General features: G+C 42.0%; 1 protein-coding gene across 2 annotated transcripts in view; it reads right to left on the bottom strand.

Moving 5' to 3' along the window:
* The window catches only part of LOC310775981 (histone acetyltransferase p300-like), a 97,489-nt gene that overhangs the window by 66,452 nt on the left and 6,658 nt on the right, over positions 1 to 24,379 (bottom strand). The window contains exons 2-6 of one of the 2 annotated variants that reach the window (XM_083636108.1): positions 13,870 to 14,049; positions 13,355 to 13,676; positions 9,208 to 9,327; positions 3,483 to 3,716; positions 930 to 1,035 (exon numbers count right to left, since the gene is read on the bottom strand). In XM_083636108.1, coding sequence (XP_083492234.1) covers positions 930 to 1,035; positions 3,483 to 3,716; positions 9,208 to 9,327; positions 13,355 to 13,676; positions 13,870 to 14,049 — 962 coding nt within the window. The remainder of the gene's footprint in view (positions 1 to 929; positions 1,036 to 3,482; positions 3,717 to 9,207; positions 9,328 to 13,354; positions 13,677 to 13,869; positions 14,050 to 24,379) is intronic. The other variant, XM_083636109.1, reaches the window with a different exon arrangement.

Raw genomic sequence — 24,379 nt, 5'->3', positions numbered from 1 at the left:
CGTTTTTAAGTGGCCCGCCACAAATTTAGCAAAAAATACAAAATAAATTGCTAAAAACGTTTTTTCCATTTTAAAGTTTAAAACGGAAAATGAAAACAAAAAAACAAAAACGGGGAAAAAACAGAAAAAATAAAAAATAAAGAAAAAGAAACTGAAAAACAAAAACAAAAACAAAAAAACGGATTACCCCCATTTTATTTTTTCAATTTAAAACCATTGAAAATGGTTTATACTTGAGGACCCTGACCTGGTCTATTTATTTTTAAATATTTTTAATACTGAATTAATGTTTAATACTACCGTAATGTTATGTTAATTCATCTCTGTCTTAACCTGTTGGCACAGGAAAAGAAAATTGGAAAACATACAGAAATACCCATTGTACTAGGTGAGCACATCAATAAACTATGTGTCATATATTTATTTAGGTAGAAATTAAATTTCATGACACAAGGGTTTTCTGGTCCAATTTTTTTGCCGCGAAAACTGCCGCGCTTAATATTGTTTGGCCCGCGACTCCTTATATTTTTCTGTATGCGGCCCACAACCAAAAAAGTTTGGCCACCCCTGCACTAAGGGGATGTATGTTACAGTATGTTGTGTGTGTTTGCTCCTCAACTTGAATGAAAGCATCCACTAAGGGGATGTATGTTACAGCATGTTACAGTATGTTACAGTATGTTGTGTGTGTTTGCTCCTCACCTTGAATGAAAGCATCCACTAAGGGGATGTATGTTACAGCATGTTACAGTATGTTGTGTGTGTTTGCTCCTCACCTTGAATGAAAGCATCCACTAAGGGGATGTACAGTATGTTACAGCATGTTACAGTATGTTGTGTGTGTTTGCTCCTCACCTTGAATGAAAGCATCCACTAAGGGGACGTATGTTACAGTATGTTACAGTATGTTGTGTGTGTTTGCTCCTCACCTCTGGCTGTTCACATTGAGGTGCATCATGGTGTCCTGCAGCAGGGAGGCTTGTTGGCTCTGAGGCGACACTCCCACTCCTCCATTCACTCCCATAGCATTCGCTCCTGCACATGGAGAGGACAGGGAAACCCATGATGATATGATTGCACTCCTCCAATACCCCTGCTGATAATAAAGCAGTTCACCTAGAGCAGCGATTCCCAACCTGTGGGCCACAGCCCTCTGGTGGTCCACAGAGGTATTGCAAGTGGGCCGCAAAATCATTTGGAAAACAATCAAGAGCCATGTAAACTGCGCCGTCATCTCGAGACAAAGTGTGGACAATATGTCACCAAGCCACTTGTGTTTTTTTTGAGAACTCAGAGTCTGATATTCAGACATGTTGACTCAGTTACATTCTTCTTGCTCTGATTCAGAGCAAGAAGAGCATAACTGAGTCAACATGCATGGGCAGCCAACACATAGGCAGTGGAGGCATCCTATCGGCTCTCCCAACTCAGGGCCAAGGCGGGGAAACCGCACACTATCGGGGAGAACTTAATTCATCCCGCCATAAGAGAGATGGTGGGGGTGATTTTGGGAGATGGGAGAGAAGGCAGTGCAGCCTATCAACCTCATGTCATTGTCGGATAACACAGTCAAAACGCAGAATTGACGACTGTGGCAGACTTGTGGTGCCACTACGTCAGACGTAGTGTTAATTTTGTCATCCATTTTTTTATTTAGTCAGTCTTAGTCCTGTGTCAAATGTCCTTGTTAGTTTTGATCATATTTAGTCAACCTCATCCTGTTTTTATTTTGTCAAGTTTTAGTCGACTAAAGGTCTGAGCATTTTAGTCTGGGCGTGATCGGCCCTTCCGCGGGCAACGTTGCAGACAGAGTAGGAGGGCTGATCCGTGAGCGGCTGCTTCTGGGATGCGAGTCGGGGTCTTAATCGGCCTCGGCTGGATCTACTGGGCGAGGGTGTATGATGTTCGACAGACCCGAAACACCTTACGACCCCAGTTAACATCACTGATGACGCGTCCCAGCGCATGCGGTAGTATGTATTTTTTAACATAGTCTCATCTTAGTCAAGGAAATATCCAATTGAATTTCCAAACTCATTGGAAAGATCTATTAATCTGTTATTATGGAATGGTGTTAAAGAGGCATGAAACATTTGATCACATGACTCTAGTTCATTTGCATTTCACTTCAGACAAGACAGGAGACTGTTTTCAAGTCTCAAATTTACCTAGACTTGCTAGGAAGATGCTTGAGGACATCACTAGGTTGACTCACTGTACAGTACAGTACAGTAGTGGAGTGTTGGTAGTAAGGATTTTGAATGTTTTGATGAATGAAAATCACCACAATCCAAGTCAGAAACACAACAGCATAGTGTGAGCCTATTAGAATTAAAAACCTTTAATACCAACACCTTTAATACCAACACTCCCCTAATGTACACTTAGTCAAACTAGTGATCTACTGTAACAGCGCCCTAGTTGGCAAAAAGGTGAAATGTTCATATTTCTTGCAAATCTAGATACATTTCAGACTTGAAAGAAGTGCCCTGTCTTGTCTGAGGTGAAATGCAAATGAACTAGAGTCACATGATCAAATGTTTCAAGTCCTCTTTTAGGTTTGAACGTGCAATACAGTAACAGATTTAACTGTTTACCTTGATCTCTTCCCAATTTATCCCTCTCTAACATTTTTGTTTATTTTTTGATGAAAATGTCAATAGATTTCATTGTTACTAAACTCATTTTTTTTTAGCTAACATCTAATTTTCATCAGTGAAAATAGGTACGGTAGTTGACTAACATTTTTCGTCATAGTTTTCGTAGACGAAATTAACACTAGTCTGATATACAGTAAATACAGTATATACAGTAAATAGCCTCTGGCATTAGCTAGCAGCTACGTTTGCTAGCCAAGTGTCCGCCAGGCACAAAACCCCACTGAATGATCAATTCGATATAAGTGTTACCCAGTTCAAGTCACGCCCTTTCCATAAAGCACACCAGCTTTAATATCTGTTGGCCCGTTGTTGATATTATAGCAATATTTTGGCTTCATAACTAACGTTTTTACAGAGATGCAGAGAAACAGTAATGGGAGCATACTGTTTCCTTGGTGGTATTTCCACTGTGGGCGCAGACAAAGAGTATAATGAAGGCAAGAGGCGAAGCTGTTCGCTTTTCTTTACAACAGCACAGCAGTCATTATGCTGTAGTGGAACAATTAGCCTTTGGTTCTTATCAGCGTAAGTTCTTTGTTGCAAATGATGACGTGCGACTATATAGCGCGCGCTCATGTACCAACCGTTACACAGGTAGAAAAACTGACTGGAGGGGGCCTTTAAAGAGATTTCACGGTTCCTACTGCTCCTACATGACTACTGAGACTGACCCACTCTTTGGCTGAAAGTTTTTAGATTTTAGAGTCGGCTTTTCCGAACACTGAAAACATGCTAAGCTCTAAGCTCTGTCGTCAGGGACAAGAAATAGCATATCCTTCCAATTGAGAAAGAATAGAAGTATGGACGGACACACAGACTCACCAATGGGGTTCAGAGGCCTCATGCCCGGCTGGCCCTGCAGGCCCTGGTTGGGCATGTTGGGCTGGGTGGTCTGAGCCTGGATCTGATTCCCCTGGTAGGTGAGGCCCAGCGCTGCGTAGGCTCTTTCTATGGAGCTGGGGTCAATCGGCGGGTTCAGATTGGGAGCGCTTGGTTGCCCACCGGGGACCGTCCCGAGGGAGCTTCCCAGACCCGCAGCGGCACCGCCCAGTAGAGCTGCAGTGAAAGAACAGGAAAAGAGAAGAGAGTGATAAGACAGCTGACCTTTTAATAACATGAATAACTACAGTTTATGAACACACTAGTAACTAGGGATGGGCATTTTAAGCTATTTAAATACGCGAGTACTCTCCTTTTATGAACGAGTGCTCGAGTACTCGCGCGGGGGGGCGCGGGCTGTGTGATTACTATGGTAATGACTGAGCAGGGGTAATCTGCTGTGTATCGGGCTGTTCACACATAACGTTTGCATTTTTGCATGGAAAAAGCGCTGCCTGGAGCATTTTTGTCAGGAGAGGGACTGACTGTGATATTAGGTGACGCAAAGCTAACATCTAAAGCCTACCTTTAGACAATATCTCCGATGGTTGGATTAGCGCTTTGGAGCAGACAAGTTGTGAAACAAGCGAAGGCATTTGATTTCCAATACATGTCCATTGTTGCTGAATAGTGATCACCATGAGGCGATTGTCTCCCAAAAAGTGATTCTTTCTCCACATTTCTTGTGACTAACGTTATGGGAAACGACAGTGTAGTCAGTAAACTAGTGCAACGTTTTGAATGAGTTTTATCGGGCGTGCGCTATGAAGAAGCGTGCTTCTCATTCGGGAGAATATCTCCAGCCACCATTTTCGGGAAGAGCTGGAAAACTTCCGGTTAAAACTTTCAAAATAATGTTACTTAAACAAAAGTAAATAGCTTATTGATGCACGTTGGAGGAGAAAAGGCATTTCAATGAATGAAGCAGCATCCTTGTATCAAAATACTCGTTGTGATGTTATATGGCGTGAAACTGTGGCTGTAACGCATTACTCAAAATAAATAAGGTTACAATAAGCATTTTATTTTGAAAGCAACAAAGCGGATGACGTACTTGTACATTCTGGCTGACTTGACGCCCGGCCGTGCAGTTGCTGCCAGATCCACATGACGATGCGTGCGTAGATCTTCTACCATTTTTAAAGAGGTGGGGAGTGGGGCGAGTACCCGAACAGCAGAAACGTTACTCGAATACTGACGTTATGAACGAGTGCTCGAGTACCCGAGTACTCGCGCCCATCCCTACTAGTAACTTGACTATTTATATAAAACTAAGTCAAATTACATGCTAATGCTTACTCAGCTAGTACACTCTATAGTTCACAAACAATGCAATGCAAAGGTTAGGGGTTTGATTCCCATTGAGTCCACCCACTTAGAATATAAACTCATGAAAAAAGTTTGGAAACGTGTGTTTGGTTGATCATAGCTCTGCTGTTGTGCAAGTTCACACTTCACAAGAGCTAGCTGAAAGTTCAACTCACGCAGATTAAAATTAAATAATGTTCATAGTCAATTTATCATTTTGAATGTGTTTTTATTTTTATTTTGTTTAGCTGCTCCGGGAAATTGAATCAAAAAGATTGCAGACGATCATTGCCGCCGTCTTGAAACAAAGCCATGTGAATTGGCTTTCCTCTCTCCCGGAACTATGGAGTTTGGTTCTGAAACCTCAGATAGATATTGGCATCAACATTTAGTGTACGAGCATCAAGTCAGCCAGAATGGAAAAAGCAGGTCTTCTGCTTTAGGGCTTTCAAAATAAACCCCTTATTGTAACATTAAAAGGATAGTTCAGTTTGTTTGAAGTGGGGTTAGGGTTGCACGGTATTTAAATTTCAATACTTTTTCGATACTTTTTTATTAACGGTTCGGTATTGGAAGTTTCCAAAGTTCGGTACCATCACTTTAACTGGTCGTTGCTGTGCTTTTAAAATGAAGTTCCGGGATTCCTCGTCTAATTATCGCTACACGCGACGCAACAAATAAACACACATTTCCCAGTGTCTGCAATCACACTGGACATCAACACTAGCGGGAGACTTCTCCCCCTCCAGCAAATATACCGGTACATGAATGCTATGCGTAACGAACATAAACATTAACATCTTACAGAGTAGGAGAGAGCTAAGCTAAGTGGCTAACAGCTAAGCTAGTAACTAGCGTGTTAGCTAGCCGATCTGAAAAGCATGTAAACAGCGGTGAGATTAGTGAGAGAGTCAGTAAAAGGAGGAGAGACCCGCGAGTGCTTGTGCAGAACTAGTGCACGTTGTGTACAGCGGGTAATGAGCCGCTGTGATGAAGATTAAAGTGAGATTAACAGAGTTGAGAGCAGACAAACACTATCGCAGTTGCATCCTCTCCAGTCAGCCTCCTGCACATGACAAGTTCAGGAGCCGTCGGTAAAGCATGCGAGTGTGGCCTTTGAGTGACATCTGTAATGTGTCACAACAAAATAAATAACCTGGGTTACCCTTACTATGTTATCGTGTGTTACTGGACAGACACACTACTAACTTTTTAGTCTGAGCCATCTTACATAGCCTATAGTGTGCTGTGCCAGTGCTGCAGGTCCTACTTTTCTATTGTGTTTCTATTTTCAATGAGACAGGCAAAGGACCTGTCTCAAACATTGACTGATATAACAGGATGTTGTGAAGAGTGCAATGTACATGGCTATATAATTTGTAAAGAGTGTAAAGAGAAATATTGTATTAAGAGATACATAGATAGCCTACATCAGTGGTTTCCAAACTTTTTCTGCCCAAGGCACACCAAAGGGCACGACAAAATCTCAAGGCACACCTATATAGCCTAAGCAAAATAGCCTCTATTAGTCTTATCACTCTAAATGTTTTTTTATTTACTAATGTCAAATAAAATTTGACAAAATATATTACTCTAGGAATTAATTTGAAACTTTGCAAAGTTACTACCGTACATCAAAGCAGCAACACACCCACTTTTTGTTTAGTTTTAGGCTATATTTGCAATTGCAATAATGCAAAATCCCAAGGCACACCTGGACTTGTCCTAAGGCACACCAGTGTGCCTAGGCACACCATTTGGGAACCACTGGCCTACATTATGGCGTTGTTCTAACACAGAAACATTCAGTTAGTTATTTCTCTAACACAGAAACATTCAGTTAATATGGTGGTCTTCTAACACCAGAGAGGCACATTTCAAAAGGTGTCCTTCAATCCCACAGTGACTGTTAAGGGTGTTACTAAACCTTGAATTTGTGAATGTGATCAACCTTGTGGACATTCTGTTTCTTATCCATTAGGTATCGAGTATCGTATCTGTATCGAGTAGAGCCCGACAGATATATCGGTCCACCGATATTATCGGCTGATATTGATATATCGGTATCGGCCGATATGTTGGTCGATATCGCAGACATTTTTTTTCTTTGTATTTTTGAAGTTATAGAGAGCATGTTGTGTACCGGTATATTTGATCTTTTTTCTTAACTCAAGTTATATTTTAGATTTGTTCTATTTGTGTTTTTCTATTTCTAGTAATTTATCATGATTAAATTCCCAGTGAAGTTTACTGTTTCATTGCATTGATGTCATTTTGGACAATAACGTTTATTGTTAAACTATAAAGTAGCCTGCCTACATTACATATCACAAGTCATGTCAAGTCATATCTTTGTCAAGTGTTTGATACTTGAGGGATCATTGCAAAAAAAATCTGTAATATAATGGGTAAATAATATATATTATAAGGATATCAGCCGATATATCAATATCGGAATTATTGTACTCCCTAATATCGGTATCGGCCTCAAAAATCGAGTATCGGTCGGGCTCTAGTATCGAGTATCGTATCAGTATCGTATAGAGTATCGTGATACTAAACTTGTTGCTGTTAGCAGGTTGTTTTTGGACACAAACCCTGGACGTTTTATTTTGGGTAAAGCATGAGGGGTTTTTATATGGATTACGCTAGCTCTGGAAGTATGAAGTGCTTTGAATGCGGGGATGTTTGGTTACAACAAGCGGTTTGTTTGCTGAGCGGGGATTGCTAACACTACACCGCTGCTGCCTGGAGCATAGACATAATTTTTTTCATTTTCAAGGACTTCACGCAAATCAAATAATTGATTTTCAAATATAGATTTGGCCCAAAAGGGGCATCAAGTTTGCATTATATTACATTTTGTCTTTAACACATTGAGTGCCAAGGACGTCTGTGGACGTCCTAAAAAAAAGTAACGAGGAGTGCCAAGGACGTCTGTGGACGTCCTAAAATCATAATTCATATTATTCCATAATTCTGCTGTTTAAGGTCGTACCTAGCCAGTGAGCATGAATCCCTTCAAGGGATCACACGGCGCCACCTTAAACATCGTCACAGGAGCTGCTCCACCCACCTCAGATCCTTTACTTTGTACAGGAGACAGCGGAGAAAGCCGTGATGAAAGTGGAAACCGATGCATGCTTTCTGCCAGAGCCGTATATATTGCTCTGTCTCTACAGCGGAGAGTGGGCTCGGCTGCATCCGCGCTCACAACTGAGCTCTTATGCTTCTATCTATCTCCACACAATTTCCTAGAAAGCCAGCATCCGAAGCCGAACGGCCAAGCCTTTTCGTTCAGTCGCGTTTGCCAGCGCGCATCATTTCCTTGATGGGCGCTGGGATCTGTCCGGGGCAAAAACGGAGTCGATAAAACAAACTCTGTGCGTGTGGGGAGGAGCCCGCAGCTCAGAGGTGGAGAGGGGGGGGGGGGGGGGGAGAGGGGTGTGTGGCACACAGGCTGCACAGAAACCACACCACACGCCACCACATCAGAAAACACCAGCCAGAGTCAGTGAATGTGCTCGAAATTAGAGTGCAAAAGGTATTCATAAAAGGGACTATATCTTGGAAAGTAAAAAAAAACGACAGAAAACCCTTGAAAGTGCACTTTTTTGAGAGGCTGTCATTTCATAATGGAACTGTCTAGAAACAAAATTTCTTCTTTGGAAGAAGCAGGAGTGTTCAATGTTTCATTAAAGTCCAGCCCCGTTAATATAGCCATAATAGAAAAAATTCTATAGCTGTTTTCAACTGAATGGAAGTGAATCTGGCACAGGCTCCAGACAATTTTACTGAAGCGCTGTGGCACTCAATGTGTTAACAAGTTAATTCTACGATCAATCTTGTGAATGGGACGGGAAAATATTTGTCTAAAGATTGCTTTGACTTTGAATAGATGCTCATACCTCAGTAAGTGCCTTTTGTCTTTTTAATACCAACTTTGGTCAAAATATAAGACGTGACGTCACTGACGAGACAGCGTTATGTGGTTTATGTGAAATTCAAGGACTTTTAGGGCACCTTGTTTAAAAAAGGGGCTATTTTCAAGGTATTCCAGGGCATTAATTTTTTTTCTCAAAATCCAAGCACTTTCAAGCACCTTGGCAGAACCCTGTGTATTCAGCAACCATCGGCTTAACATAGGAGCGGCCCTGCATTCTAAATTCAAAATCTGCAGGAATTGCCAAAAATATGCACGATTCCTGCAATGCTGAGTTTCAGACAGGTTTCAAGTGTGTTGCAGAGGGCTTTACACCAGGCAACTTAGTTTCACCTAAGTTTCAACCAATTAAATTTGTGTGAAAGTTCCACCATGTAAAGCCAGCCTTAGTATAGTGTTGCATGGTCGGATACAGACACTCACACTGCGGGTTCCTCTTGTCCCCAGCGTTCTTCAGCGGCAGGCAGACAGGACAGTCGTGTCGCGTGCAGTTCTTCCAATGAGAGATGATCTGCCTGGACGATGCACAGTGAGCAACTGGGGATGAGAGAGGGAGGGCAGACATGAAGATTGGGGGAGTGAGGAAAAAGGGAGGGAAGAAAAAAACAAGAAAGAACGAAAGAACAAAAGAAAGAAAGATCGATGAAGGGAAGACAAAGATTAAGTAGAATCGCCTGGATACCACAAGAGCTGTTCAACCAACAAGATGTTTTATTAGGGATTGGACGATATAATTATCTCACAATACAATTCAATACATTATATGGGGTTAGGGGTGGGTACTGAAACCCGGTACCACTATGGTACCGGTACCTTAACAACTGGTACGTATGCCTCATTTCCACCGCCGTATCGGCTCCACGCCGGTATAGATGAAGGAATGGTACAGGTAAATAACAATAATAGCCTATTCTTAGCCTTTCTCCCACCAGTTTAAAGTTAAGCAAATGTCCCCAGCTGAGCTTGAGTCGAGCCTATTGTCCATTCTAAAAGTGAGTTTGAAGGTTAGATTGTCATGGCTCTCTTTCGTCTCTAGATGTCAGTATGCAGGTGCGGTAGTCTCCACCTGTTGAGAGCTGCTGACTGACCCGAGGCACACAATCAATCATCAATTGTGAATCACGTAACATTGTTTCGTTCCACCGCATAACATACAGTAGGCTATAACCTACACATCATACAAATATTAATTTAGGGTTTTTAATAGAAGGAGATATGTGGAACTTTAATTTGAGCCTATTTTAATTAGGGATGTCACGATACCACTTTTTCCATATCCGATACCACAATCTTGAGTATCTGCCGATACCGATATCAATCCGTCCGATCTTTTTCCCTTGCTTATAGAACTAAGCTGCTAATAAAATTTACCAATGCACTTTGCTTAACCCAGCCATCTAAACATCATGTTCAATCTGTGGAACAATATTTATTCCTGAAATGAAAGGCTATATAGCCCAGAACATAGACTCAGTAATGCACTAATGCTGCTTCTTTTTAAGCCTTCTCTCTCTCTCTCTCTCACACACACACACACACACACACACACACACACACACACACACGTGTCCCTTGCTACAACTGTCCCTGGTCTCCCCTACTTTGGTGTTGTAACAAGGGGGGAGGGAAATGTACGCATCAAGGTGTTTGTAAACAGGGACAATAAAACAATCTAGTTTTATTCTAGTTTTCATGGAAGATGCAGACTTTTGGGATTAATTATAATTAAGGACTAAAACATGGGCAGGAGGAGAGGACTTTATGATCTCAGGATCAAAGTGGCCGGTTGGAAGATCACCCAACCCTAATGCTAATCCATACTAGATGTCACAAACTACTTCTTTCCGACAACTTAGTGTGTGTTTCATGTTGTTTAACCAGTTTCTATTTCTAAGTCGGTAACTTAAAATTTTGCCTGGCTAATTTGGATGCCCCGTGTTGCAAGGCAAGCTAACTCCACTGTTGAGTCAGTCAGTCAAACTACCGTAACTGTGAGCTATCTTAGCTACCGTTACTCACTAGCTAATCAAACTGCTGCTTTCCAATGAAACACAAACAACTGAATGTGAACGGTAGGCTAACATTACTTAAATAGGAAGTGGCACGGTCAAACCAGATCTCTATACTGTTATTTTTTATCCAAATTAGGGATGGGCATTTCTAGCAAAAACACTATTCGAAATTCGCTGGCCAAAGTCGACTTTTAATCGAAATTCGAAAATAAAAATAAAAATGTAAAAAAAATTAAAAATGGGTGAGTGAAATGTTGCATTGTCTCCCCTGATTCTAAGTCTAAGACTTTATTAATTAATAGAAAAAGCTTCTGCTGTGGATTTTTAGCTCAAACAAGCATTGCACCACTGAAGTAAAGAACATGTTACATGACATTGACATTTTTGAAAATAAAAAACAGTTTTGACAATCATGAGTGGTTCATTAAATATTTAGAGCCCTTTTCCCACATGCGTACCGGAAAATTACCTGTAAGTCAATATCGGACATTTCCCTGAATTTCCCTTCACACCTCAGCGTTCGCATGTGGGAATCTTAAGTCAAATAGCCGGTATGCTGGGGGGTGGGGTGGGGTGGGGTGGGGCGGGGTGCGGGGGAGAGTGGCCTGGGGTCTGCGCTGCAGGCCACTGAGGCCAGTCAGAAAAAAACAACAAACAAACATGGAGCCGGCGTCCACTCTTTTGATAATATTGCTGACGCGCTTTTTCCTCAAACGTAGACAGCGACGCAGACAAATTAAGGCGAAAATGGAAAGGGATATACGTGCGAACAGAAACAGATTCATGTTCGCAGTCTTCTCCGCTCAACATCGTGCAGAATATGACGATAGACTAAACCGGGGACAGATCATGACAGTGTTATGTACCTCTGCGCTGCTGCGTGAGACTAGAGCCGTCTGGAAGCGAGAGAGACCAGGAGGGAATTTATTTTGGGAAGATGCTCTGAACAATTTTGACGACGTGGAATGGAAGCGTCATTTTCGCATGTCCCGGTGTACGTTCGACTACGTGCTGAGTCTGGTCCGACCCGCACTAACACGCAAGATCACCCGGTGCCGAAAACCACTGGAAGCGCGTTTGCGACTGGCAATAGTGCTTTGGTGGTACGCAACATCAGGGGAATATCGAACAATCAGCTGTGTATTTGGTGTTGGACTGTCTACTGTGTGCACTGATAGCAGAAAATGACTGGACCCCTTTCTCACCTGTCTGACTATCGCAGCATACCGCTCTTCTGACTGGCTCAAAACTGGTGAAATGGCCGCGACGACGGGGTCGCGCTTATTAGGGATGGGCATTTCTAGCAAAAACACTATTCGAATTTTCGCTGGCCAAATTCGAATTTAATTCGAATTTCGAAAATAAAAATAAAAATGTAAAAAAAATAAAAAATGTTTTTTTTTTTTTTTTTTTTTTAAAGAACATGTTACATGACATTGACATTTTCGAAAATAAAAAACAGTTTTGACAATCATGAGTGGTTCATTAAATATTTAGTAGGCTCAGGTCTGAGTGCCAAAGGGGTGCCAAAGTCACCCCCTCTCCCTCTTCATGGGATTTCATCCACCATTCATTTTTCCATAAACCTTGCTTAAAATGCTTATAAAAATTGTTTTACTTGCTCAAACCAAGCGATTTGACTATACTTAGAATCAGGGGAGACAATGCAACATTTCACTAAAAAAAAAAAAAAAAAAATTTTTTTTTTTTTCGAATTTCGAATTTCAATAATAAAAGTCGACCTTGATAATAACAACGATTATTCGAAAATTCGAACTTCGATGCCCATCCCTAGCGCTTATACCGGCACGGCGCCTTTCCCACATGCAGGCATTAGACCACGTTGCGGTCATTTTGCGGTACAAAGCGCATGTGGGAAAAGGGCTCTCTAGGCTCAGGTCTGAGTGCCAAAGGGGTGCCAAAGTCACCCCATCTCCCTCTTCATGGGATTTCATCCGCCATTCATTTTTCCATAAACCTTGCTTAAAATGCTTATAAAAATTGTTTTACTTGCTCAAACCAAGCGATTCGACTATACTTAGAATCAGGGGAGACAATGCAACATTTCACTCACAAAAAAAAAAAAAAAAAATCGAATTTCGACTTTCAATAATAAAAGTCGACCTTGGTAATAACAACGATTATTAGAAAATTCGAAATTCGATGCCCATCCCTAATCCAAATACTATTCATACTGGTTTAAATAAACAATTTGATACTATTTCCAATCTTTGCTGAGCAAGAATTTTGTGCAAATGAATTAAATGCAGGGCCCAAATTGACGCAGGGCCCAAATTGAAGCGGGGTCTGGCTACATATTTTGGTAAATAAACGGCCGGGCTATTAATTGTTTTACGGTATTTGCACTGGATGGGCAGCTTGATTGATGGTCAAGCCGTTTCATTTGTGATAACTAAAAAAAAAATTCTTGCCAATATCACAATCAATTTTTCTGTCCCATGACACTTTTTTTTGTATTGCGAAATACTGAATTTCAATAAATGGTCCCATCCCTGCAGAGTATGTGAGCATCTAGCATGCCTTCTACTCACCCTGACAGGACTTGCCGGCCTGGCAGTGAGTCATGTGGTTGAGGACGTTCTTCATGGTGCGGCAGTGGGGTAGGTTGCACGGCCGGACTTCCCCGTTCGCCTGCTCCCGCCGCTGGCACTTGTGCGCGTGCAGCAGGAGCACCAGCTGCTGCTGGATTAGCTTGCGCTTCTCGGGGTCGGCCGTAGGGGGCGCACCGGCCGCCGCAGAGGCCTGGGAGCCGGGGCCCACCAGGCCTCCCTGGGTGTTGGAGACCATCCCTGCAGCACCTCCCACAGCAGGACCGGAGGAGCCACCCACACCTGGCTGTGACTGCTGGGAAGCCTGGGAAGGTGAAGTATACAGAGGTGAGATATTGGGAACGTGGGAGGTGATTTGGGAAGGAAGAGGAGAAACGAGAGGGAATAGGTTGAAAAAATATAAAATAAACTGCTAACTCTCTCAAGCACTAACCACGTTCTCACATCTCACAAGTAACTCGCAGTCACACAGTTGGCAGTTGTATTTTGTTTCCTACCATTGCAGCCATTCCTTGCATGGGCTGGTTCTTCTTGTCCACGTTGAACTGGGCCAGGCTGTTGGACATGGGCCCTTTGTTCTGGAGCTGAGGGCCCAGCCCTGCGCCTCCCAGACCCTGGTTCCCTTGCCCTGCATACGGACCTCCATAGGGGCCTCCAGGCGTCCCCATCATACCCATCTGAGAGAGGAAGATGGGAAAGGTGTGCAGGGAGAGGGGGGAGAGGGAAGCAAGGAGACATGCAAAGAGAGTGAGCAAGCATGAGGAGGATGGTGAGTGATATAGGGTACAAAAGGAAAGGATGGATCGAGCAAGGGAAGAAGAAAAGGGAAGAAAATGAAAGACGTTAAGTTTTCAGTATTCAGTATAGGACGATATGGCCCTAAAATAATATCACGATATTTCAGGGTATTTCTGTGATAACAGTATTCTTGACGATATGCCAAAATATTTAGATATTCTGTTATTAATTTCAAGAACATACAATTGCAACAAAATAAGTGTTATAGTTTTATTTCAGCATAAACCTAACAATTTGCACTCAAATATTCCTTCAAATATTACCGTGGTTTGTTCTACATGCTCTTTTGTAAGCAAACCACTCCCACACTACTGAAGCCACTCCCCTTTTTGGAATTAACCCCATGGAGCCGCTTTCAGCCATGTTTGTTGTACTCCTACCGTTATGATAGAATCAACAGAATATTGCCATTATCACGATATCACAATATTATTTTTTTATGATATGAATAGTAAAATATATTAGGGATGCAAACTCATGCAGAGTGAAAAAGGTGACACATACACAAAACCACTCAGAAATCATCAACTTGAGTGCCCTATTTTGGGATAAAAAAGATGACCGTCACCTAAAAGTGACTAGTTTGCATCCCTGATATATTCATAATGATACAGCCCACCCCTACAGGGTATGGAGGAATCCTGAGGTTAAATTCAATACCTTTGAAGACCTTTTTTAAGACCTTTTCAATATCAGGGTTCTTGCACCAAAGTCAAATTTTAATGCTTTTTAAGACCTTTTTAAGACCTCAACAAATATCATTAACACATTCACTGCCAGCCTTTTTTTTTTACTGTAGGTAGGTTCTGCCAGAGGGTTTTTTGGAGGATTCTGGCTCATTTTACAAGAGCCGAGGATTATTTTCTGCTTGGACTTTGTGAACACAAACTTCACAAAAGTACTAATAGAATGTGTGCTTTCTCTGTCTAAAAGAGTTAGTTTGTAGAGTTAGTACGGTAGTTATGTAGATATTAGCCGTTGAGTACAGCATGGTTTCAGCGTCTGAGAGTGAAAGCTGAGATAATCGCAGTTTTGTGAAATTCAATCAAACAGGCAGAACAGTCACTTTAACCATTTATTTTTGGCATCAGTGAGAGATCAGACATCTAAACAATATAGTTCTGAACGCCCTCTCCTTCAAACTCCTCCCTCCGTGGGCGTGTCTGGTGGCTTTCAGCAGCTTTTGTCACAAGCGAGTGTTCTGCTGCTGCTGCTGCGAGTTTGAGCAGCCTCCCTCCCTGGCAGCGAGTGTGGATAGGGCTCACTTGTTTCTTGGGTTTGAGAGCTTTGATGAAGCTTTGTGCGATTCTAGGCTTTATGCTGCGTGTTTCAAAGTGTGTTTTCCACCCAGTCTATTTTTGGAATCCCCCACCGCCAGCTCCCAGCGCGATAATGCGCGAAAGTGAAAGCGTTTTCGCCAATCCATTTTACAGTAGAGAATGGTTTCCTCGCGCGTTACCCTACAGTTTTGGCTCTGCTTTTCCTAGTGTGGAGAGCACTGTCGCCACTTAGTGGGTCCGTGGAATGGGTTGTACACGTTCGCTGACTCCAATATTTTTATAGGAGACGTGGGGAGCGTTGATCCACGTCCCACCGTCAAAAAAAAAAAAAAAAATTTAAGCCGAGATAACTCGTCTTTGGCAGTGAACCGTTGGATTCTGTAAGCCGAGATAACTCGTCAATGGCAGTGAACGTGTTAACACCTTAAGTGCCATAGCCGAAATAATTCGTCTTACATAATCCAACGCTTAAGTGCCAGAGCCGAGTTTACTCGTCTTACATAAACATTTTTTTTTTTTTGACGCTGGGACATCAATCAACAACTTTTACATCTTCGAGATCACTATTGGAGCAAGATAATGTGTATAATCTATTTTACCGACCCACTAAGTGTTGACAGTGCTCCCCCAGACGACCGAAATCAAAGAAAAAACTGCCGCGGGACCAAGCCGTTCAAGGAAATGCCGTGGCGATTTTACAGTAATCCACTTGTCTTGCCTGAGAGCGGCCGCGCACCGGCAGCAGCACACAGAGAGCGGAGAGCGATTTGCAAAATAGATCATAGGTGAAACACACTTTGAAACACCTCAGAAAGGCCATAATCAACATCTGCCCATCGCCCACGCATTCCCCGGCCCATCTTGACTCGCACAAGGAGCGTCCGCACGCAGGCAAGCAGGCAGGCAGGCACACAGGCAGGCAGCAGCAAAAGCGCTTCTGACACGCCCGCTGTACAGCCAGGAGGAAGGAGGAGAAGACACACGGAGGGAGGAGTTTGAATGAGAGGGGTGTTTCCTGTTGTTATGGAGGAAATTACTGTTCAAAACTATTGTTTAGAATGTCTGACGGTCTTACTGATGCCAAAAATGAATGGTTAAAGTGACTGTTTCACAAAAAGCCATTTATCTCTGAATAAATTTCCAGACGCTGAAACCATGCTGTACTCAACGGCTAATATCTACATAACTACTAACTCTGCAAACTAACTCTTTTAGACAGAGAAAGCACACATTCTATTAGTTATTTTTAGATGATTGGTGTTCATGAATTCTTAACAGAAAAGAATCCTCGGCTGTTGCTAAAATGAGCCAGAATCGTCAAAAACACCCCTGGCACAACTTACCTACAGGAATGAAAACATGGCTGGCATTCAATGTGTTAATATGGACCCAAAAAATGTCGAAGCAATTTATTTTATAACTAGAACGACCGCAAGGCGGACTTATGCCTCCGCCATTAGTTCATTCTGGGGTCCAAATCGCCATTTGAGGCAAATTGGAAGAGATTCCGTCAAGGCGCTCCTGTGATGTTGCGTTACAGAGCTTGGAAATTGGGTGTGTGAGAGGTCACAGTGACCTTGAACTTTGACCACCAAAATGTAATCAGTTCATCCTTGAGTCCAAGTCGGTGTTTGAGACAAGTTTGATTAAATTCCGTCAAGGCATTCCTGAGATATCGCGTTACCAAGCTTGAAAATGGCGTTCGAGAGCTCACCTTGACCTTTGACCACCAAAGTCTAATCAGATCATCCTTGAGTCTAAGGCGATGTTTGAGGCAAATTTGATGAAAGTCCGCCAAGGCATTTGTGAGATATCGCGTTAACAAGCTGGAAAATGGCGTTTGAGAGGTCACAGTGACCATGACCTTTGACCTTTGACCAGCAAAATTTAATCAGTTCATCCTTGAGTCCAAGTCGATGTTTGAGACAAGTTTGATTAAATTCCGTCAAGGCATTCCTGAGATATCACGTTAACAAGCTTGAAAATGGCGTTCGAGAGGTGACAGTGACCTTGACCTTTGACTTTTGACCACCAAAATGTAATCAGTTCATCCTTGAGTCTAAGTAGATGTTTGAGGCAAATTTGATGAAATTCCGTCAAGGTATTCATGAGATATCGCGTTAACAAGCTGGAAAATGGCGTTTGAGAGGTCACAGTGACCTTGACCTTTGACCACCAAAATGAAATCAGTTCATCCTTGAGTCCAAGTCGATGTTTGAGACAAGTTTGATTAAATTCCGTCAAGGTATTCCTGAGATATCGCGTTAACAAGCTTGAAAATGGCGTTCGAGAGGTCACAGTGACCTTGAACTTTGACCTTTGACCACCAAAATCTAATCAAATCATCCTTGAGTCTAAGTCGATGTTTGAGGCAAATTTGATTAAATTCCGTCCAGGCGTTCCTCAGATATCGCGTTAACAAACATCGTACGGACGGACAACCCGGATCCATAATGCCTCCGGCCTGGCTATCGCCGGCGGAGGCATAAAAATAGGGCTGGGTGATATGGACAAAAAAAAAATCATATCTTCGTATTTTTAAGCTGAATGGCGATATACATGATATATATCTCAGTATTTTCTCCAAACTGGGCTAAATGTTCAGTTGTAAGTAGTTGTATAGTCAGTTGTATAGTCATCAGTAATGGATAATATAATGACTAATGACAGTCTGTTCAGAAAATGACATCACTTTACAGGAATGCAGCCTTTAAACCAGGAGAAGACAACACTTATGATATTACCACAGCCAAAATCGAAGACATAATTGGAGATGGAACTATGAAATTTTCATATATCGGGTATAGTGACCAAAATTATCACGTTATCAGTATTATTATCATGGTATTGTTCAAATGTGCTGAAATGTTCAAAAAGTAGGCTACTACTGATACACTCACGTCTAATTGATTAATTTTTGTATTCTTACTTTCTACCTTACATCCTTATGTGTATGTGTAGGTACCTACACATACACATAAGGATGTGATTTGGTGCATTTTGGACACGCGTTTAATATTAATATTTTATATGACTAAACATAGGGCTGGGCGATATAGCTAAAAAGTATATTGATATGAAATATTTTATATCAGTCGATATCGATTATTATTAACACATTGACTGCCAGCCGTTTTTTTTTTACTGTAGGTAGCTTCTGCCAGGCCTTTTTTTGAGGATTCTGGCTCATTTTACAAGAGCCGAGCATAATTTTCTGGTTGGACTTTGTGAACACAAAGTTCAGAAAAGTACTAATAGAATGTGTGCTTTCTCTGTCTAAAAGAGTTAGTTTGTAGAGTTAGTAGTTATGTAGATATTAGCCGTTGAGTACAGCATGGTTTCAGCGTCTGGAAATTTATTCAGAGATAAATGGCTTTTTGTGAAATTCGATAGAACAGTCACTTTAACCATTCATTTTTGGCATCAGTAAGACCGTCAGACATTCTAAACAATAGTTTTGAACAGTAATTTCCTCCATAACAGCAGGAAACACCCCTCTCATTCAAACTCCTCCCTCCGTGTGTCTTCTCCTCCTTCCTCCTGGCTCTACAGCGGGCGTGTCAGAAGCGCGTTGCTGCTGCCTGCCTGCCTGCCTGCGTGCCTGCCTGCCTGCTTGCCTGCGTGCGGACGCTCCTTGTGCGAGTCAAGATGGGCCGGGGAATGCGTGGGCGATGGGCAGATGTTGATTCTGGCCTTTCTGAGGTGTTTCAAAGTGTGTTTCACCTATAATCTATTTTGCAAATCGCTCTCCGCTCTCTGTGTGCCGCTGCCTGCGCGGCCGCTCTCGGGCAAGACAAGTCTGGATTACTGTAAAATCGCCTCGCCATTTCCTTGAATGGCTTGCTCCCGCGGCAGTTTTTTCTTTGATTTCGCTCGTCTGGGGGAGCACTGTCAACACTTAGTGGGTCGGTAAAATAGATTATACACATTCAATACCTCCAATAATTGTATAGGAGACGTAAAAGGGATTGATCAACGCCCCACCGTCAAAAAAAAAAAAAACGATTTTTTTGACGTATCAATACGTCGCTGGCAGTCAACGGTTGGATTCTGCTTGACGTATCAATACGTCGTTGGCAGTCAACGTGTTAAAGCCCCAATCAGTAATTTTTTTGACATTTTTTACTGTAATATAAGATCTTTTTAGGACATGGTAGATTGACTTGTAATAGGGAGACTCTCGCCTTTATTTATCCCACACCGCCCTCCATTGGCCAGCCCTGGGACTAAGCAGTTTGCTGCCAGCGTCCCGAGGCAAGATGCGCGCATGCGCTCTACAGCGGCAGCGTTGTGTTCCTGGAAACCAGGAAGTAACTCGATTCGGATTTGCTACGAAAATGATGTTTCACGGAACTATGGATTATTAAATTTTCATCACGTGGTGAGTACCCGATGTCACAACATGTACATAGAGCTTTCTGGCGCTGTATTTTGTTGACTTTGAACGGCGATATCGTTATCGATACTATTGCACGCAGAGGCCGCAGTTTCTCCAATAGCAAAACTTGGAAAAGTTGCTGAATGGGGCTTTAAATAATCTAATCTATTGATCATTTTTAATGACCCGTTTTTATTAATAAAAAAAACATGAGAAGGAAAAGTTTGCATTTAACCACTTTATTTTGAACCACCTTACTTTCAAAGCACACAGGTAATAATTGTAATGCTAACACTGTCACACATACACACTGAGTGCAAGCAGTAATTCACAGACATGGTGACGTTTTATTTTGATGACATAGCCTAGCGTTGCCTAAAGCATTGACAGCCTTCTCAAACAAAAAACGTTTGGTAACATGTAGCCTACTATTTCAGGGTTGTTTAACGTTAATGGTGATTCAGTGAATGAGCTGCCCCGCATTCCACAAAGTATTATTGCAGACGTCCGCATTTGTCAAATTGGTGTGTAACGTGTCGTTAAAGGAGAATTTCGTTTTTTTTTCAACCTGGACCCTATTTTCCACACTGTATGTGTCTAAGGGACATATTTTTTTCAAATTGGTCGAGAACCCACCAAGATAGCCTTGTTTACAGCTCGAGCAATGTGCTCAAACAACTACACAGTGTAACTACACAGGGCAATCCCGCACCGCATCGTCAATACACGTTCGCTAATAAAACTGCTTGGGGAAGGCTCAAACTGTCAATAGTGTCTAGCAACATGGAAATGACTCTATACATGAATTCTCCGGACAGACAAAATGGGCGTGAACAGGCGAGGAGAGAGAGAGAGAGCGAGAGGAGCAGGGAAGCTTGCGCTGTGTCAACACTAGGGATGTTGATCAATTCGAAAAAAGATAATTGATCGTTAAGGAATTTAATCAATCATGTGGAATTTGGATCGATTATTGTTATTATTAAAAATATATATATATATTTTTTTTTTTGCAGACTAGGTTTGGGTGGAATTCGTTCCTCCTCGCCCCACTCCATTGCACAGCCGACTAACGTGAGGTGGAGCTTCATATAGTCTCTAGTTTTCTGGCTGGGCACGGGCCTTTGTGCCAACAAAACTTTTAAACATGGGGAATTCACACCGGCATGCGCCGGGGACACAAACAAACGCACCCAGCGGTCTGGCTCAGGCCTGTTGATTTGACTCTTGTGCTGTCAGCTAAGCTGGAAGACGCCGATTGCCTTACATCATGTAACCTGACATGTAACATGTTTGTTTACCTGGCCACAGCGCTAGTGTCTGATATTCTTACTACACAGCGGCATCGCCATTATAGCTGGCCAAGAACGCGCAACGTTATTACCAGACCAGAGTAAAAAAAAATATTAGGGGTGCACAGATCACGTTTTTTGCCACCGATCACCGATTGCCGATCACCTATGAGAAATATCTGCCCAACCGATCATCGACCGATCACCGATATATATATATATATATATATATATATTTATTTATTTTGTAAGCAGCTATAGCAGTCTAACAGTTTCCATTTGACATATAGGCCTACATTTCATGCATCAAATTGAAAGTGCAGCACATTTTCTTTTTTTTCTACATCAATATTTTATACTGTGTAGGCTAAAGGAAACCGCCAACATGATTTTTTTGTGTGTGAGATAATTGGAGCACAAGACTGTGTTGAACTAAATGGCTAGTAGTTCAGTCCAGTTCCCTCAGTTCAGTTTATAAAAGAACAAAAATCATTCCACTTCGGGATTTCCATGTTACCAGTTCAATGCAGTTCAGTTCACTCAACAAAAATACTCCATTTTCCGGGATTGCCCTGTTACACAAGAAAAATAACTTCGACCCAAGGAAACTATTTTATCGATTAAGCTAAAGCGGCTAAAGCTAACCGGAGCTATTAACGTTATGAGGATACACGCAAATATGGATCAAACACGGACTTAACAGCATGCAAATGCCTCGGTAGGCGGGAGGACTGGAGGTAACCTCTCTGCTGAGTCTGCTCTAATCACCAGCTGATTTGTGTGATTCAAAGATGCAAGGGGTGTGTTGACAGTCTGGTGTGGTGTGTGGAGGTGAGTACACTGATGAAAGCAAAGCGTGTGCTTTGCAACACAATGATATAAACGTTAGAGCACAATATGAAAGTTAAACGATAGACATTGAAGACATGAAAATGGGCTGCCTAATGTTTCTCACGTGCAGCATGATCGGCTATGCAATCGGCGACAATAAAGTAATATCTGCAATCAGCAGATCACATATTTGAGGTCAAAATCGGCCGATACAGATTGCGTGCCGATCGATCGGTGCACCCCTAAAAATATATATATATATATATATATTATTATGCTATCGATAATCGATAATTGATCGTTAATTTTTCCCGATTTTCGATTATGGAAATTGTTCAAAATGAACATCCCTAGTCAACACGGAGGATTTCTACTCTCGTCAACAGCGCTGTGCTGTGCTCCTTTCTCTCTCTCTCCCCTCGCCTCTTCATTCATACGCACTTTTTCTCTGTCCAACAGTAAACCCCAGAGAATAATACTCATGTATAGAGTCGTTTCCATGTTGCCAGACACTATAATGACAGTTTGAGTCTCCCAGCGGCAAACCAAGCAGTTTTATTAGCGAACGTGTATTGACGATGCGGTGCAGGATTGCCCTGTGTAGTTACACTGTGTAGTTGTTTGAGCACATTGCTCGAGCTGTAAACAAGGCTATCTCGGTGAGTACTCGACCAATTTGAAAAAAATATGTCACGATGAGTCCCTTAGATACATACAGTGTGGAAAATAGGGTCCAGGTTGAAAAGAAAACGAAATTCTCCTTTAACGTCCCGGTCGCACAAGACTAATGTGGGCTTGTAACGTTACGGAACACATGTTAACACGTTGTCAATCCACATTAACATTAGGGGTGGGAATCGCTGAGTAGCTCACGATACGATATCGTCACGATACTTGGCCCTCGATAACGATATTATCACGATACAGCGATACTGCGATAATCGATATATTGGAAGACGATACATCACGATACCTGTGTAACTGAAGAGAAAAAAATACCCCTAAAAGGCAAGAAGCAGGTATTATGTATTTATTAGCAGAATTGACATGAACTCTCTCAGAGTTCACTCACTCACTCATAACATTTTTGATACCACGGAGGAAAAGTTACACATTAAGTCTTTTTATTATTATTATTAAAACAAGAAAACCTATATAACCTACCTACCTATATAATTTCTAAAAGTAGATATTAATGATCAAACATTTCCATTCATGTAGCCTACAGTATTTATGTTTTTGTTTCAACTACAAACATAAATAAACGTCAACTTGAAACCATGTTTGAACTACCACACACAGCATAATATTTTAGCCTGTTTATTTAAAAAAAAAAAAAAAAAAAAAAAAAAAAAAAAAAAATTAAATAAACATATCGATACTTGGTGCCAGTGTATCGATAACGTATCGCAAGTGGAAATATCGCGATACCGTGAGTATCGATATTTTGTCCCACCCCTAATTAACATGAATTGAAACTCACTCCCATCAAATTCTTTGTAACGTTTTACAGACAACAGTGTTCTGCTTTCGGCGTCCCTTTTATTGACAATTAATTCCTCCACATCTTCTCCCACTCATCTCCTCCGCTCCTTCGATGTTGTTCCAGTGTGGTGCCGGGTGAGGGGTGAGACCAAACATGCTGTTCGCGTCCCTAGCACTGCCCATTGTCAAGGGATGATTGGCTGTTTATGAGCGGGGGCGCGTGCACTCGGAGTTTGTCTGTTAAATGATTGGCTGTTTCCGTGACACTTGTAGTAACAAGGCTGTATGAGCCACGGAGCAGAGGGAAGCGCTCTATCGAACTTCCTATCTAACCATCTTTTTATTGTATTGATTGACGACGTCTCTATTGTGATATATATTGCTATCGTTTTATCGCCCAGCCTTAACTAAACATAACTAGCGAGCAGCATCTGCAGCAGAGTCGCGGCGGGACATACGCCTAAGGCGGTGTTCACTAACCCTAACCCTTTGGAAATCATGTCGAGAGCGCTTTCATTGCACACAAAACAGCGCACGGAGCGGTTTTTTGTGCTTCGTTTGGTTTCCCCCTGCAGTCGCGTGCAGTACAGTTCAGGACACAACAATCAGGCGGACGGCTGGTTTCGTCTGTTTGATGTTGTTGATTGTGCACACTGTAAACATGAAGAAGAGGTAGGAGATGTGAAAAGACGAGCAGCGCACTTTTCCTCCAAATGTTCAACTTTTTCAGCTTAACACATTGAATGCCAGCCATGTTTTCATTCCTGTAGGTAAGTTGTGCCAGGGGTGTTTTTGACGATTCTGGCTCATTTTAGAAACAGACGAGGATTCTTTTCTGTTAAGAATTCATGAACACCAATCATCTAAAAATAACTAATAGAATGTGTGCTTTCTCTGTCTAAAAGAGTTAGTTTGCAGAGTTAGTAGTTATGTAGATATTAGCCGT

Source organism: Poromitra crassiceps (genome assembly GCF_964638095.1).
Source record: "Poromitra crassiceps genome assembly, chromosome: 4".
Taxonomy (NCBI): domain Eukaryota; kingdom Metazoa; phylum Chordata; class Actinopteri; order Beryciformes; family Melamphaidae; genus Poromitra; species Poromitra crassiceps.
The sequence above is the reverse complement of the archived record's forward strand: the minus strand, read 5'-3'. Positions and strand labels throughout refer to the sequence as shown.